This window comes from Schistocerca piceifrons, chromosome 6 (assembly GCF_021461385.2).
Source record: "Schistocerca piceifrons isolate TAMUIC-IGC-003096 chromosome 6, iqSchPice1.1, whole genome shotgun sequence".
NCBI classification, from domain to species: Eukaryota; Metazoa; Arthropoda; class Insecta; order Orthoptera; family Acrididae; genus Schistocerca; species Schistocerca piceifrons.
In genome coordinates this window covers 114,347,723-114,364,345 of record NC_060143.1, presented here as the reverse complement: position 1 = coordinate 114,364,345, position 16,623 = coordinate 114,347,723, and the positions used below count along the sequence as shown (strand labels likewise).

At 45.2% G+C, this 16,623-nt stretch overlaps 1 protein-coding gene across 1 annotated transcript in view; it reads left to right on the top strand.

The window, feature by feature from the left end:
• The first annotated feature begins 8,141 nt into the window (after positions 1–8,141).
• Positions 8,142–16,623, top strand: part of LOC124803172 (pickpocket protein 28-like) — a 91,383-nt gene continuing 82,901 nt past the window's right edge. Inside the window, exons 1-2 of the mRNA XM_047264355.1 lie at positions 8,142–8,353; positions 8,964–9,170. Coding sequence (XP_047120311.1) covers positions 8,142–8,353; positions 8,964–9,170 — 419 coding nt within the window. The remainder of the gene's footprint in view (positions 8,354–8,963; positions 9,171–16,623) is intronic.

The window sequence follows — 16,623 nt, the reverse complement described above, 5'->3', positions numbered from 1 at the left end:
TATAATATTGTAAATATTTCCCATAATTTTTTGAGGTTCACACGATAGATGTTTTATTCTTACCTAGTTATTGTGTAATGTACAGGGTGGCGTAATATTCTGATATGGTATTGTAAATATTTCCTGTAATTTTTTTACTGTTCACACCATAGATGTTTTATATTTACATAGTTACCATGTACATATAAAACACCTATCGTATCAAGTGTCAAAAAATTGAGGGAAATATTTACAATATTGTATCAAAATATTGCTCCGCACTATATGAAAGACGTGAAATCGATATTTTAGAGTTTAACGTGAAATACACTCAAGTGACAAAGAAACCAGTATAGGTATTCTTATTCAAACACAGAAATACATAAACAGGCAGAATACGGAGCTGCGGTCGGCAACGTCTTTATAAGACAACAAGTGTCTGGCGCAGTTGTTAGATCGGTTACTGCTGCTACAATGGCAGGTTATCAAGATTTGAGTGATTTAAACGTGGTGGTATAGTCGGCGCACGAACGATGGGACACAGCATCTTCGAGGTAGTGATGAGGTGGGGATTTTCCGGTACGACCTTCTGTCAAGTGTACCGTAATATCAGGAATCCAGTAAAACATTAAATCACCGACATCGCTGCGGCTGAAAAAAGACCCTGCAAGAACTGAATCTACGACAACTGAAAAGGATTGTTGAACGTGACAGAAGTGCAACCATTCCGCAAATTGATGCAGATTTCAATGCTATGCCATCAAGAGGTGTCAGCATGCGACACATTGAACTAAACATCGTCGATATGGGCTTTCGGAGCCGAAGGCCCACTCTTGTACCCTTGATGACTGCACGCCTGGGCCCGTCATTACCGACACTAGACTGTTGATGACTGGAAACATGTTGCCTGGTCGGACGAGTCTCGTTTCAAATTGCATCGAGCAGATGGGCGTGTACGGGTATGGAGACAACCTCATGAATCCATGGAACCTTCATGTCAGCAGGGGACTGTTCAAGCTGGTTGAGGTTGTGTAATGGTGTGGGGCGTGTGCAGTTGGAATGATATGGGACCGCTGATACGTCTAGATACGACTCTGACAGGTGAACGGATTTATGGACAGCCCTTCAGGATTCATGGTGTCAGTTTTCTCCAGCACTACTTCAGACATTAGTCGAGTCCATGCCACGTCGTGTTCGGGCACTTCTGCGTGCTCGCGGAGGCCCTACACGATTTTAGGTAAATGTATCCGTTTCCTTGGCTCTTCAGTGTATAACGGGAACAGCCACCAGAAACGACTGAAATCACTCAAGAGAGGAAAGTCCACTGGACCTGATGAGATACCAGTTCGATTCTACACAGAGTACGCGAAAGAACTTGCGCCCCTTCTAACAGCCGTGTATCAAAGTTTCTAGAGGAACGGAAGGTTCCAAATGATTGGAAAAGAGCACAGGTAGTTCCAGATTTCAAGAAGGGTCGTCGAGCAGATGCGCAAAACTATAGACCTATATCTCTGACACCGATCTGTTGTAGAATTTTAGAACATGTTTTTTGCTCGAGTATCATGTCATTTCTGGAAACCCAGAATCTACTCTGTAGGAATCAACATGGATTCCGGAAAGAGCGATCGTGTGAGACCCAACTCGCTTTATTTGTCCATGAGACCCAGAAAATATTAAACACAGGCTCCCAGGTAGATGCCATTTTCCTTGACTTCCGGAAGGCGTTCGATGCAGTTCCGCACTGTCGCCTGATAAAGTAAGAGCCTACGGAATATCAGACCAGCTGTGTGGCTGGATTGAAGAGTTTTTGGCAAACAGGACACAGCATGTTGTTTTCAATGGAGAGACGTCTACAGACGTTAAAGTAACCTCTGGCGTGCCACAGAGGAGTGTTATGGGACCATTGCTTTTCACAATATATATAAATGACCTAGTAGACCGTGTCGGAAGTTCCATGCGGCTTTTCGCGGATGATGCTGTAGTAGAAGTTGCAGCATTAGAAAATTGCAGTGAAATGCAGGAAGATCTGCAGCGGATAGGCACTTGGTGCAGGAAGTGGCAACCTACACTTAACATAGACAAATGTAATGTATTGCGAATACGTAGAAAGAAGGATCCTTTATTGTATGATTATATGATAGCGGAACAAATACTGGTAGCAGTTACTTCTGTAAAATATCTGGGAGTATGCGTACGAAACGATTTGAAGTGGAATGATCATATAAAATTAATTGTTGGTAAGGCGGGTGCCAGGTTGAGATTCATTGGGAGAGTCCTTAGAGAATGTAGTCCATCAACAAAGGAGGTGGCATACAAAACACTCGTTCGACCTATACTTGAGTATTGCTCATCAGTGTGGTATCCGTACCAGGTCGGGTTGACAGAGGAGATAGAGAAGATCCAAAGAAAAGCGGTGGGTTTCGTCACAGGGTTATTTGGTAGGTGTGATAGCATTACGGAGATGTTTAGCAAACTCAGGTGGCAGACTCTGCAGGAGAGGCGCTCTGCATTGCGGTGTAGCTTGCTGTCCAGGTTTCGAGAGGGTGCGTTTCTGGATGAGGTATCGAATATATAGCTTCCCCCAACTTGTGCCTCCCGAGGAGATCACGAATGTAAAGTTAGAGAGATTCGAGCGCGCACGGAGGCTTTCCGGCAGTCGTTCTTCCCGCGAACCATACGCGACTGGAACAGGAAACAGAGGTAATGACAGTGGCACGTAAAGTGCCTTCTGCCACGCACCGTTGGGTGACTTGCGGAGTGTAAATGTAAATGTAGATACAGTCATACCAGATGTTATATGTACGTCAGGACAACGTAGACGATCTTGAAAATGGAAATCTTCCGAAACAGCTGTCCAATAATCAATAAATGTTTTACGCAGTGATACTAGAACCTTACAATAACCATTTACGTTGTTCTCGATTTCCTAGGCCAGTATTCATATTCGTCCCTGCGGTATCGACGGCATCTTTTTCGACTACTCACGTACGCCGTGGACTGATCGCAGCTACGTGCGAGAGAGAGACAGAGAGAGAGAGAGAGAGAGAGAGAGAGAGGGAGGGAGGGAGGGGGAGAGAGAGGCGGCACTTCTAAATCTCCCGCCGCGCCAGGTGAGTCCGCTCTTCTGTCGCTCGCTGTTGTCCGGTAGGGAGTACCACGCACACACGCGAACAGAGGGTGCGGCGCTGACATGACGTCACTGCTCGCTACTCTGGCCGGCGCGTCTTTCTATGCAGCCGCTGTCAGAGCTTTGCCGCCGGATTCAATGCATCTGTAGCGGTCGGCAACATTACTGCGGAAGACTACACTGTCGTAGCAGAACCCTGTTAAACATTACTAATATTCAGAGACTATCAGAGTGTGCAGGCATATCAGCTTTCAAGACAGTTTGTTACTATCAACACCATTACTCTCATTGTACGAGGGACGTTCAAAAAGCAATTCAACAATTTTTTTCTGAAAGCAGGTTGGTTTTATTTAGGATTACAGCAAATGATGTCATTCCTTACTCTTCTGGCTATAAAATCTTATTTATCAACATAATCTCGTTCATTGCGGCGGTCTTATCCCACTTTACTGGGAGGGCCTGCATACCCGCATGGTACCACTCTATTGCTCACGTCGGAGCCAACGTCTTGCTGCATCAATAAGCCTCCCGTGATTCAGGTACTGCTTCCTGCGGAGTGCTTTCTTCTTTGGGTCAAACAGATGGAAGTCGGAAGGTGCGAGATCCGGAGTGCAGGGTGGATCAGCAAGAACAGTCCAATGATGTTTTGTGAGCTCCTCTCGGTTGTGCAGACTTGTGTGAAGCGTTCTCATGGAGAAGAAGAAGTAGGAGAAGAAGGAGAAGGAGAAGTACCACCTCGAATGAGAGTATCCGCACGTCCCAATATTGCAGAAGTCACAGCTGTGTGAGGGCGGCCGGCACGCGGGAGATAGGACAGGTTTAGGCTGCCTTATTGCGATGATGAGAGATGCCGCTTCGCCCATCGACTCACTGTGATTTTGTTCACTGCCAAGTCACTGTAGACGTTCTGGAATCACCTATGAATATCTGCGAACATCTGGTTTTCCACCAAAAGAAACTCAGTGACACCTCTCTGCTCGGCACGCTCCTCCATTACAGACGCCATTTTGAAGGCTACGTATAGTGCTGCAACCTCTCGGAACTTCATGAAAGTATAGGTGCTGAAGTGGCAACATGCCGCCATATTACACAACAAATTCCGCATTTTTAACCGAAATTGGACGAGAAAACGCGCCTCTTATATAACAGAACGACTGTACCCCAAACTGAACTCTCAGCAATCGGTGGGAAAGACTGCAGAATATGTATGGGTCTACGAGTATGTAGGGAAAATATCCAGCATGTTGGAGATTGCGTTACAACCGCTAGCCACGTCTCAGAGCGCAGCTAGTTGAAGGTTGTCCCTCATGTTGGATGAAACGACTCCTCTTTATGTTTGCCATTAGCAAATAAGGTAAAGAGACCAACTTGGCTCAAACGGTGCCAATTCAACTGACAATCTGCAGAACGGATCAGTGTAATGGTTCAAATGGTTCTGAGCACTATGGGACTCAACTTCTGAGGTCATTAGTCCCCTAGAACTTAGAACTAGTTAAACCTAACTAACCTAAGGACATCACACACATCCATGCCCGAGGTAGGATTCGAACCTGCGACCGTAGCGGTCTCGCGGTTCCAGACTGCAGCGCCTAGAACCGCACGGCCACTTCGGCCGGCGATCAGTGTAATCTGTGATACACCTGTATCTGTCACTGTAGTGAAGAGCTAAAAAGGCTTGCACATGTGTGTGATACTCTAATGCTGCCAAATGAAGTGGTAAAGAAATATAGTCAAAAGAAATAAACACACTCTGAGAGAAAAAAAAGACGCACCTCGAAGGACTCATGCAAATTGATCACAAATTGATATTCATACAGGTAGCAAGAGAAGATGCAAAATTGTAAACTTTGGCGGCCGGCTGATGAATATGTGACGCTACAGTGCAATTTTACCACGCGGCTGGTAAGGATAATAAACAGGGAGCATGTCGATACCACGGCATGAAGTTTTTGCAAGTATCATTTCGTATACTCCGTTGGACAGGAAGTATGCCTCGCTGACAGGAACATGATCAATATACAGATATGTCAGCTTTTGGAAAGGATGTGTAGTTAGGCTGAAAGAAGCTGGTTGGAGTAATCGGCGAATCGCTCTACATTTCAGCAGGAGCGATGCCACGATGTTGGCAGGAATGAGTGATCCGTGGCCAAGCTCAACGTCAAGAAGGAAGCAGTCGACCTAGAGAGATGACAGAACGGGAAGACCGAACAACCGTCTGAGAGGTACTCAGACCACCGGATTCATCATTATCATCGATCCGAAGTGCAACTAGCGTTTCGGTGGCCACAAGGACCATTAATAGGCGTCTCTCAGAAAGGGGGCTGAGCTCACGGCGGCCCTCGTGGTGACTACCTTTGACTTCCGTACACCAACAAGCCCGTTTGCAGTTGTGTCGGTCACATTCGATCTGGAATCTCATTGACTAGAGTAGAATGGTCTTTAGTGATGAGTCCAGCTTCGAAATGAGCTCCCATGGCCAGTGACGACGTGTCTGGAGTCGCCCCAGACGGCTGTGGGATACCACCGTAACTGTCGCTCGCAATATGGCCCGGCAACCAGCAGTCATAGGTTGGGATGTCTTTTGATTTCACAGCAGGGCCTCTTTCGTTGTCATCCACGGCACTCTTATAGCACAGCGGTAGATCGACGATATTCTACGCCAGCTTTTGTTGCTCTTCGTGGCAACACTTCCTGGGCTTGCAGTTTAACAAGATAATTCCTACCCACACATGGCGAGAGTTTCTACTGCTTGTCGTCGTGTTTGCGAAACCCTGCCTTGGCCAGCAAGATCGTTGGATCTCTCCCCAACCGAGAACGCTTGCAGCACTATGGGCAGAGCCCTCCAACCAGCTTGGTGTTTTGAAGATCTAACGTGCCAATTGGACAGAATTTGGCAAGATATCCCTCAGGAGGACATCCAACCTATCAATTTTTGAAGCTTTTTCTCTTGAATAAATCATCCAATTTTTCTGAAATTTTAATAATTTGTTTGTCTGTACATGTACATCACATCTGTCGATTTCTGTGTCATTCGGATAATTCCTCCGTTGTAGGTTGTTTTGCATAACAATGTGTGATGAATATGTGCAAAATTAGCTGGGTTTGTAAATTATATTAGATGGCTGCGACATCTGCTAGCTATATGGCAGTTTTTTCTTTTCATTTTCAAGGTTAAAAATGGCCTGTATTTACTGCGCTTTGCCCTGCTCACAGGGAGTGTCACTGCATGCCACGCCCGTCTCTACTGCGATCTGTCCTCACTACATGGCGTACGACATCTGAACGCTCCATTCCTGTCAGAGAGGTGAGTAGAAAACTATGGCACATAACGCATACAACTTTCTGCACTTCCTCACATAAACTAGAATAACACGTAATGTCCCCAAATCCTTACATTTCAGTGTGGATATGCAGCACATAATTTTATGCTAAAGCTTTGTTGAAGAACCACTTCTGACTCTAGAGCAGCTTACTTGGAAAGTTGTTGGATGAGTTATCCAATACCATGGTGATCGCACGATCAAGACTACTTACTCAAGAACGACATTTTTTGTTATTGAATGCTTCCACACTGGAGATCGATGACTGTGAACCAGGTGCCAATCATGTTTGCTAGTAGCAGCAGAATGCTGTGCCAGCATAACAGTAACTGGTGCTGACAGTGCAATTGCTGATGCAAGTCTGGTGTCAGCTCTGCAGTGCAGCGAAGCTTTGGCAACTGGGCTGGCATACACTGCATGCAGCTCGAGGCGACTGGCAGGAACATGGAGACGGCTCAAATTGAAACCAGGACCCTCAGAAAATGGCAGGCGGTGATACTTACTGTGCATCCTTGCCTCAGTTGATCCAGTTTGTAGCCTGGAACCATCAGGGCTAGCTGACCGCTAATAGATCAGCAGCTTCACCCAACGGATGATGGTGCTTGATGAGGCTGTAGCAGACTAGCCACACAGTTCACTGATGACTGGCACCAAGACCACATGGCACTGATAGAATCTGCAGCTACCAGATGAGCCAGGAATGTATACTCACTCTGGCCAGGTGTACTGGGGCAGAGTATGGATAGTTAGCGGATTGTGTCGAAGGGTGGATAAATTGGAACTTCCAAATAGAATGCTTCCTGCGTTTTCCAGCGCTTTTATCATAGGACATGATGATGAAATGGACGAGGCAGCTGTTTGAAGAAAGACTGTTGACAGACAATGGTACTGTCTGTTCTGATATGCTTCACATATCATCTGGGAAAGCAGGTACATTAAAGCTAGTACAGATACTGTGATTATTCCTGCATAAGGGCTTTATCTGAGGGTATTATCACGGAATTTTTTTCTTGGAAATTTGTGGGAAGATCTTATGGAATCAAACTGCTGAGGTCATCGGTCCCTAAGCTTACACCACATTACTTAATGTAACTTAAACTAACTTATGCTAAGGACGACACACACACCCATGCCCGAGGGAGGACCCGAACCTCTGATTGGGGGGGGGGGGGGGGGGGGGGCAGGCGGGAGCCGCGCGGACCGTAACAAGACGTTCCAGACCGCGTGGCTACCCCACATGGCTATTATTACGTTTGTCATCAGAATTTTTTTTTGGGTTTGACAAAATGGAGGTTGGATATGTCGAAGTTTTCTAGAAGAGTAGAGATCCAAAATCAAACTATACCAGTAGGAACTTTGTGTGGGAGACAATATTTCACAAGTGAAGGATGGTCTAATCCCCACAATCATTTAAAACGAAACAGTAGTGCAAAAATGACTATGATGAAATGATAAGAGGCTAAAACAAGAATAAATCTTGAACTAAGTAAACGAAAGGACATAGATAATAATTTCTGAAGATAATTGTATGCAGAAGAGTCGAGGACACAACACACATACACACACTCATATACACACAAAAGGACACTGTTTATGGAGTATCATACGTTAAATGAACTTTGTATGTCCCAATAAGAGGCTGTGTTGATGACATTATGTACAGTGTGTGCAACTCCACTTGCAGTGTGCAGTGGTGAACAAACTAGTGCGTAGAGATGCTGTCACAGCTCCACCACCACATCCATAGAGATCAGCTCATTCCTATGCAGATGGCAGATATGTTTCTGGTTGTTGGTGGGGAGCTGCATGCACAGTGTATTCCACCTTGGCTTCAGTGCACCATGCAGAGCTGCTTAGTGTGTATAGATGCCTTCACAGCTCCACCACCAATTGTACAGAGACCAGATCCTTGCCAAGTTGATGGCAGGTATATTTCAGGGTACTGTGGTGAACTGAATGTACACTGTACACCACCACAGCTGCAGTGCTGACCCAATTGGTGCGTAGAGATGCCATCACAGCTCCACCACCACGTCTGTAGAGATAGCTCCCCCCCACTCAAGTGGCAGGTATGTTGGAGGCTTCTGTGGGGAGTCGCATGTACAATGCATGCCACCATGGCTGCATAGTGCAGAACTGATCGGCATGTAGAGAAGCCATCACAGCTCCATCACCACATCCATGGAAACCAGCTCTTTCCAATCTAGTGTCAGGTATACTGGAAGCTCCTGTGGGGAGTTACATGTGCAATGTAGGCTACCCTGGCTGCATTGTGCAGTGCTGAGACGGTTGGTGTGTAGAGACACCATCACAGCTCCACCATCACATCTGTGGAGACCAGCTTCAGCTTGTGTGCGTAGATTCAATGAGAGCCTCACGACGACCTTCTCCCCCATCTAGGTGGTAGGTCTGTTGCAGGCGTGAGGAGTTGTTGTACAATGTACACTACTTTAGCTGCAGTGCATGCCTTTTGGCATGCCCAGATACCACCATAGTCCCACCATGTTCTTCCTCACTTAGTGGCAGGTGTGTTGCAGGTTGCTGTGGGGAGCTGCGTGTGCAGTGTGTGCCATCCTGGCTGCTGTGCTGAGCCAGCTGGCGTTGGAGAGGTATCGCCACAGCCCCACCATCACATCTGTAGAGACCACAGCCTTCCCCATCTGGAACGTGCCATTCCCGGCTCTCACTCTCTGCAACAACAACAAGGTGTATGGGCCAGCTGCGGATCGCTTTATAGAAAATCTGTAAGTTCACTCACATTACAAAATCAACATTACTGAGCTCTCTAGGCTCATTGGTTTCACACTTTATTTGTTGCTGTGTTTCATCATGGACAGATATTATTCTAAAAGAAATGGTTAGTGTGTTGTAGTTACAGACTGATGGAAGGGTTATGTTACCAATTAGCGCATTGTAAGATGTTTAACACTCCTATTTACTAATGTAAAAAAAGCCAGTTTTTTGAGTTATTGAATATTTCAAGGATTAGTATATATTTAATAAAATTGATTCTATTTCATCCTGAATTATACAGCTATCGTTACTAATTTTTCGGAAAATCACGTTGTGTTGCATAGTTGCAGCTCTTTTCTTATTTTCTAATAATATGAGGTTATCCAAGAAGCTAACTCATTGTTATTATGTAATTGCGTCACATCTTATGTATAATTTTATATTACTGGCATAATTAACTACAGCTATTGCCGCTTTACTTTTCAACATTATCTAAAATAGTTTAGAAACTTCAATGCAGCAAGGTCTAAATGACAGAGAAAACTCATTAATGCACTATTCCCTTGTCAAAGGTTTCAGCGTGTTCAAAATCAAATGCTTTTTTTGAGTCAATAAAGAAAGTGTTCATGAACTATTATTTGCTTGACAATTTTAGGTGCCTAGTCAGTACTTCCGTATCGTTTTCTATAACGTGCACAAGAAAATGTTGCAATATTTGTTCGAAATATAGAGGTGCTTCATTGTGGGGAAGTGCAGATCTTCCTTGTCATTAGTTGTTGCAACAATAGTAAAGAAGAATATGTCTAACTTTTTGTAGCTTTTCATGTTCATCATATCAAGGAGATTACATTAATCCAGAAAAATACAATACTTAATATAAAACCACAGTCTCACATATGGACGGAACTGAACTTCCTCATTTGTAAATTCCTCAAAAATGGTTCAAATGGCTCTGAGCACTATGAGATTTAACATCTGAGGTCATCAGTCCCCTAGAACTTAGAACTACTTAAACATAACTAACCTAAGGACATCACACACATCCATGCCCGAGTAGCATTCGAACCTGCGACCGTAGCGGTCGCGCGGTTCCGGACTGAAGGGCCTAGAACCGCTCGACCACACCGGAGACAACTTCATTTGGCCTCAGAACAGGACTGAAGATATGGTGTTATATTTTCAACAGACTAGCATGGATTTAATTGACAGCACCTTGATTTCACAACTCTTCTTCGGCTGTCATTTAGTGACAGGAGCTATCTGTGGTTTTCTGTGTACCTCCTTCGTTAAATTTAGTATCAGACAGTACATCAAATCTGATTCTTGGGTCTTGTCTCGCAATGCTGAAACGTTAGATTTACAGGCTTCTGTAAGAATTGTCCTCGATGTATCCTTACCGGTTACTTAATGACTGTAGTCCTACGCATATATTAGTTGTTCACAATACTGTTGTGGCAACTGCTGCACTGATGTCCCACTTACATCAAAAATGGGCAGCTATACTTCTATCTTGTTGATGAGTTACTCCTAAAACAGACAAGAACTGCATATCAGTATCCGAAATAGCAAAATCCATCCTACTTTATGCTAATGCTAATAAGCAGTTTCACCAGATTGTTACTGAACTGCATTAAATAAAAGTGGAAATGCCTTTAAGGATTATGCTTTAAGTATTTCTCATAGAATTTTCCTTCCTCTCCTCCCACAGCAAACGATTTAGAAACACCACGCACTTAGCTCTTCAATACCTGCCAGCCATAGGTAAGAAAAGTTTTACTTTCGTTAACAGAAACCACCAAATCACACGTCACAAGGCATGCGAGGTAGCGTCACAAGGCATGCGAGGTAGGCATGGATAAATGAGTACTACCAATGGAAATTCAGAGCGGGGGGGGGGGGGGAGGGGGAGGGGAAGGTCACCCAAACTAAAGAGCTAGATTACTATTAGAACGAGTGAGTGAAGACTAAAGACATCTGATCCCTGTTGACTGTAGGCCACAGTTCGAGCAGTGGTGGTATCACTTTGGGTTCAACAGGACTGGAACCTTGGTATGCTTGTATTGTTACACACGTTACACAATCAGAGCTTGGGGAGGATCATTCAGACTAAAGAGCGGGAGTACTACTAGAACGAGTGAGTGGAGAATGAAGACGATTGATCCCTGTGGACTGTAGGCCACAGATTGGGCAGTCATGGTATCACCATAATTTCAACAAAATTGGAACCATGGTATGTTTGTATTGCTATACATACTACACATTCAGAGAATGGGGAAGGACACCCAGACTAAAGAGTCGGGGTACTATTAGAACGAGTGATTTGAGAATGAAGACGACTGGTCCATGTGGACAGTTCGAGCAGGGTGATATCATTTTGGGTTCAACCGAATTGGAATCTTGGAATGTTTGCTGTTATTCCTTACAGCTGAACGATATGGGAGTTTATTAGCGGTTATATGCAGCTGTTTGCTGCCTAGAGCGTCCAGCTACAGAACTGCGTTCAGAATCGCTTCCTAATTATGTCAGAATGGTTCACCGACGTTACAGGACATGTCATTGGCCTCAGGTCCCGCCTCACCACTGAGTTCATTCAGGGTGTTTCTCAGAGCGACGTGGACATTCTGGATCTGTATCTGGTAAGCATGCTGTGTCTACCAGAGCCAAGTTTTTTTGCTAGCGTGGCAGACTGTATTTGGACATAGAAATAACCTTAACACCTGTGCAACTGCTGAGGGTAGAGTGGGGCTATCTGGATGGGAGAAGCTATTTGTACGCTCAGCTTAATCGGAAGGGACGCTAATATGACGTGAACGTGTCCAGCAGCACATTTCGATTAAGCCGAGTGTAAAACTGACACTAGCTTTTCCCGTGGCTGGATGGATCCTTGGAAATTGCAGAAACAACAGCTAAATATTTAACTCATAACAGTTCAAGCTATCCTCTTAGCTTCCTGACTAAACACAGTCCAGTTTCACTCGCAGCAATTTGATCCTTCGTTTTCTAACCAGACAGAAGTCACAAAACCGAAGAAACTCATTGCTGAGAAAACAAGCTCAAGTACGTAAGTAACATAAAAAAAACAACAAATTAACGTGTAAGGGGACGCGAACCTGTTTCATTCAAGTTTGTGATCCATGTCCTTAACCATTACTTTCGCATTTTGCGTTTTCTTAGGCAGCCCTAAAAATAACCACCATATTGGTAACTCCACCTCCTCCATACATCACTGTTGGCGCTACACAAGATGGCAGGTAACTTTCTCCAGGCATTCGCCAAACCCAAACCGTTCCATCAGGTTGCCCACAGGGTACAGCGTGTTTCATCACTGCAGGTCACTTGTTTCCGGTCACCCACTGTCCAGTGGCGTCGCCCTTTACAGCACCTCAAGCGTCACTGAGAACTGACCACAGAAATTTGTGGCTTATATTGAGCTGCCCGGTCACTGAACGCCATTCTTTTTAACTCCCTACACACAGTCATTGTACTAGCTCGACTGCTGGTTGCATTTTGGAACCCGTGAGTGATTCCTTCCGTTGACTTCATGAGGTCTCTTGCAACCGCATCACCCAATATAGACTGTACCTGACCGTCAACACAACTGTGGTTGTTCCTTCGCGTACCCACTTCACAATTACATCACCAACAGTTGACAGGGGCAGCTTTAGAGGGACTGAAATGATCCTGATGTTTTCGTCACTCGGGTGACATACGAAGGCCAGTCCACGATCAAAGTCACTGAGCTCTCCTCAACCACCCACTCTGCTGCCGCTGCTCCTCTGCTTACAACACAGTACTCCCCGCCTCCTTTTATACTGCCGGGTCCGCCTCTCACGACATCTAGTGGTCGATTCTGCATTACATAGGGCTGTCCACCTACTGTTCATCGGACGGTGTATCTGTGATAGATTATTCTGATGTAGTGTCTACATTCCCGCCATACCCCGCATAATTTGGGCGTCATACTCGGTACATCTTCAAATGGAACCACTCAATTCAGTTTTGGCCATTCAGTTCAGTTTTGGAGTGACCTTTCTCTTTCTACATTGAATATGTATCATCGTTTTGTGTGAAGTGTCCTTAGGTCAACATGCTGCAGTAAATTATTTACGTCAACATTTTGCAAGGATTGAATGACACTACGCTTTTCATGTTCTCCTGGATGAACAGCCTACTCTCTGTCGCTCACTTCTGGACTTAACTCCTCTTACCACAGCGCAGCGCATCGCTAGCATTGGTATTATCATATTATTGTAAGCAACTTCCATTTGTATTTAAATCTACGAGGGAGTACACGTCCTACTGACAAAAGCTTTATATCTGCACGTTGAGTCTAAAGTACCGTGTACTTTCTGCAGGCGGAAACTATCTACGCCGGCCGGTGTGGCCGAGCGGTTCTAGGCGCTTCAGTCAGGAACCACGCTGCTGCTTCGGTCTCAGGTTCGAATCCTACCTCGGGCATGGATGTGTGTGATGTTCTTAGGTTAGTTAGGTTTAAGTAGTTCTAAGTCTAGGGGATTGATACCTCAGATGTTAAGTCCCATAGTGCTTAGAGCCATTTGAACCATTTGAAACTATCCACGGCAATAACGAAACAACCACTCAGTGCAATAACTTTCAGTGAACCGAGCTGAGGTAGTAACTACGATGTCACACCAAAGGACTAGGTTTTATTTCGCATCGTTGCTACCAGCTGCAAATGCGTGTAACCCCCAGAGGCACTACTACGAGTAACCACATCAGGCAACTCAGTTGCATCAACAGCTGACTGACAACAATGTTGTACGGTCTGGGGAACAATTATTTCCAACTTAATTACACAATTGTGGATCTGCATCCATACTGTGCAAACTACTGCGAAGTGCATGGCAGAGGAAAATGTTCCCCACTGTACATTCCTAGAGTCATCAGATATCAGAGATTCTTCAAATTTATTAAGTGGGCATTCAAGAGTTAGTGTGCGTATTTCTTCAGTGTTTCCCACCTCAGTTTGCTCTCCCATGGTTAAAGAAATCTGTGACCTTTCGTGCTACCCTCCTATGTACACGTTCAATATCCCATGTTATTCTCATCTTGTGTGGGCCCTAAGCACTCGATAAATATTCTAAAATGGTTCGCACGAGTGTTTTGTGAGCAGTCTCGGTTGTAGACGGATCATATTTCACTAGGACCCTACCAATGAACCGAAATCTGCATCTTCGTTGCCTAAGATTGTGCCTACGTCATCGTACCATTTCGTATATCTAAAAATACTTATACCTAGATACTTGTGTGGGAAGACCGACTTCAGCTGTGACTGACTGATATAATGGTTATAGGATATCACATTTTCCTTCGGTTTGTGAAGTGCACAATTTTACAGGGTGACAATTACTGAAGTATATGAAATAAAATCGTCATAACTTCTGAAAGGATTGCGTTAGGACGTTCAAATCGTACTGTTGGAGGCGGGGCATGATAGGAATTAGTATGGTTTGGTTTAGCGACACAGCACACTTTCATTAGGATGGATTCGTTAATAAGAAAAATCGGTAGATCTGGGGGACTGAGAATCCGCATTTCGCGATCGAGAAGCCTCTTCACCCTCAACGGGTTACTGTGTGGTGTGCAATGTCAGTCACGCAATAATTGGTGCGATATTCTTTGATGGGACGGTGACTACCGAACGGTACGAGAAGGATTTGGAAGATGATTTCATCTCCATTATCTAAAGTGATCCTGATTTCGACATGATGTGGTTCATGGAAGATGGAGCTCGACTCCATCGAAGCAGGAGAGCGTTTGTGGAGCACTTTGGGGACCGCATTCTGACTGTGGGGTACCCAGAGGCCAAAGGGATGGGCCTCGATTGGTCGTCATATTCTCCGCATATGAACACATGCGACTCGTTTTTGTGGAGCTATATTAAAGACAAGGTGTGCAGCAATAACCCCAAAACCATTTCTGAGCTGAAAGCAGCCATTCAGGAGGTCATTGAAAGCGGATCATGCAGAATTTCAATATTCGTCTGCACCACATCATTGCCGATGATGGCAGGCATATCGAACATGTTGTAACCAAAATCCGAATATCTGTAGCTACATTTAGATATTGAATGAAGTGTGTGCACACCGTTGTTTGTAACTAATTTGTTTTTTTTTATCAAGTAGTTCAGTAATTCTCACCCTGTACGTTTCAAGCTAATTGCCAATCTTTGAATGAATATTTGTGCAACATTTTTCAGACAGCACTTGATTATAGATAACTGCATCGCCAGTGAAAAATCCGAGGTTACTATTGTCTTCAAGATACAGCACGGACCGCAACGGTCCAAGGAGACTTCCCTGGGGCACACCCGAAGCTTTCGTTCGAAGATAACGTGTTGAGTCCTCCGTACCAAGAAATCCTGTACCCAGTCATAAAATTCCCTTAGTACTCCATACGACGGTACTTTCGATGATAAGCGCAGGTGTGGTACTGACAAGAGGAGGCCATCACGTTCGGGTCACGGATTTACTTCAAACATTGTACGCCTTTAGTAGGCCATCAAAACAACATAATGTGCAAGTTGTAAGGTGCGCTACTCTGGCAGTTCCATGAAAATCGCAAGAGAAGTTTTACGTTTTCATTATGTGGTTTATACGTCTGTCGTAGGGGCAGCACCTTAGAGTTCATGGTGGTCAAGTGGTTAGCGTTTGAGCGTCCCAGTCTGCTTTCGGCCGGTGAGCGGCGAGGACGTCTTGTTTACGTCCCGTCCGCAGAGTCGCGAGCGCGCGTAGTTTGTTTACTTCCTCGCCGCAGCTAATACTCGAGTCCGTTAACACTGAGTCGCCATGGCTCATTCGTACAGAAAAGCTACCATCAAGATCAGCTTCCAGCCCGACTACGCACGACCACGAGTCTTTGAAGTCGAACGAGTCATCCGTGACGAAGTTCAAATACCAACACAGCACATCATCGGTATCCACCTATCCATCACAAGTAGCGTCGTTTACGTCAAGATGGTCGATGACGAGTTATGTCACGCAGTTGTGAACAGATGCGCGAACACTGTCAAGTTCAAACACTCCGATGGTCACATCGGAGAGGTTACTGTTGACCATGCTGGACTAGGATTACGCACACTAAGAGTCTTCGAACTCCCTTTCGAAGTACCACCGGACGTCGTTACCTCAGATTTCCGCCCTTATGGGACGGTAATTAGCCACGTGGCCGAAAAATGGAACACCTTCGAGACGTACCAGGTCCTCAACGGCGTCCGACAAGTGAAATTGAATTAAAGAAACATGTGCCATCCTACTTAGTTATAGGTGGCTGTCGAGCAATAGTAATGTACGACGGACAACCTCGTACTTGTTCTGGTTGCGGCCAGGAGGGTCATGTGCGCTCGGCGTCTATTGAACGTCGGGTTACACAACTTCCATTACATGACACGACACCACCTCCTACGCTCACGGCCCTCCCCCTCAATTACGCAGAGGTGACACG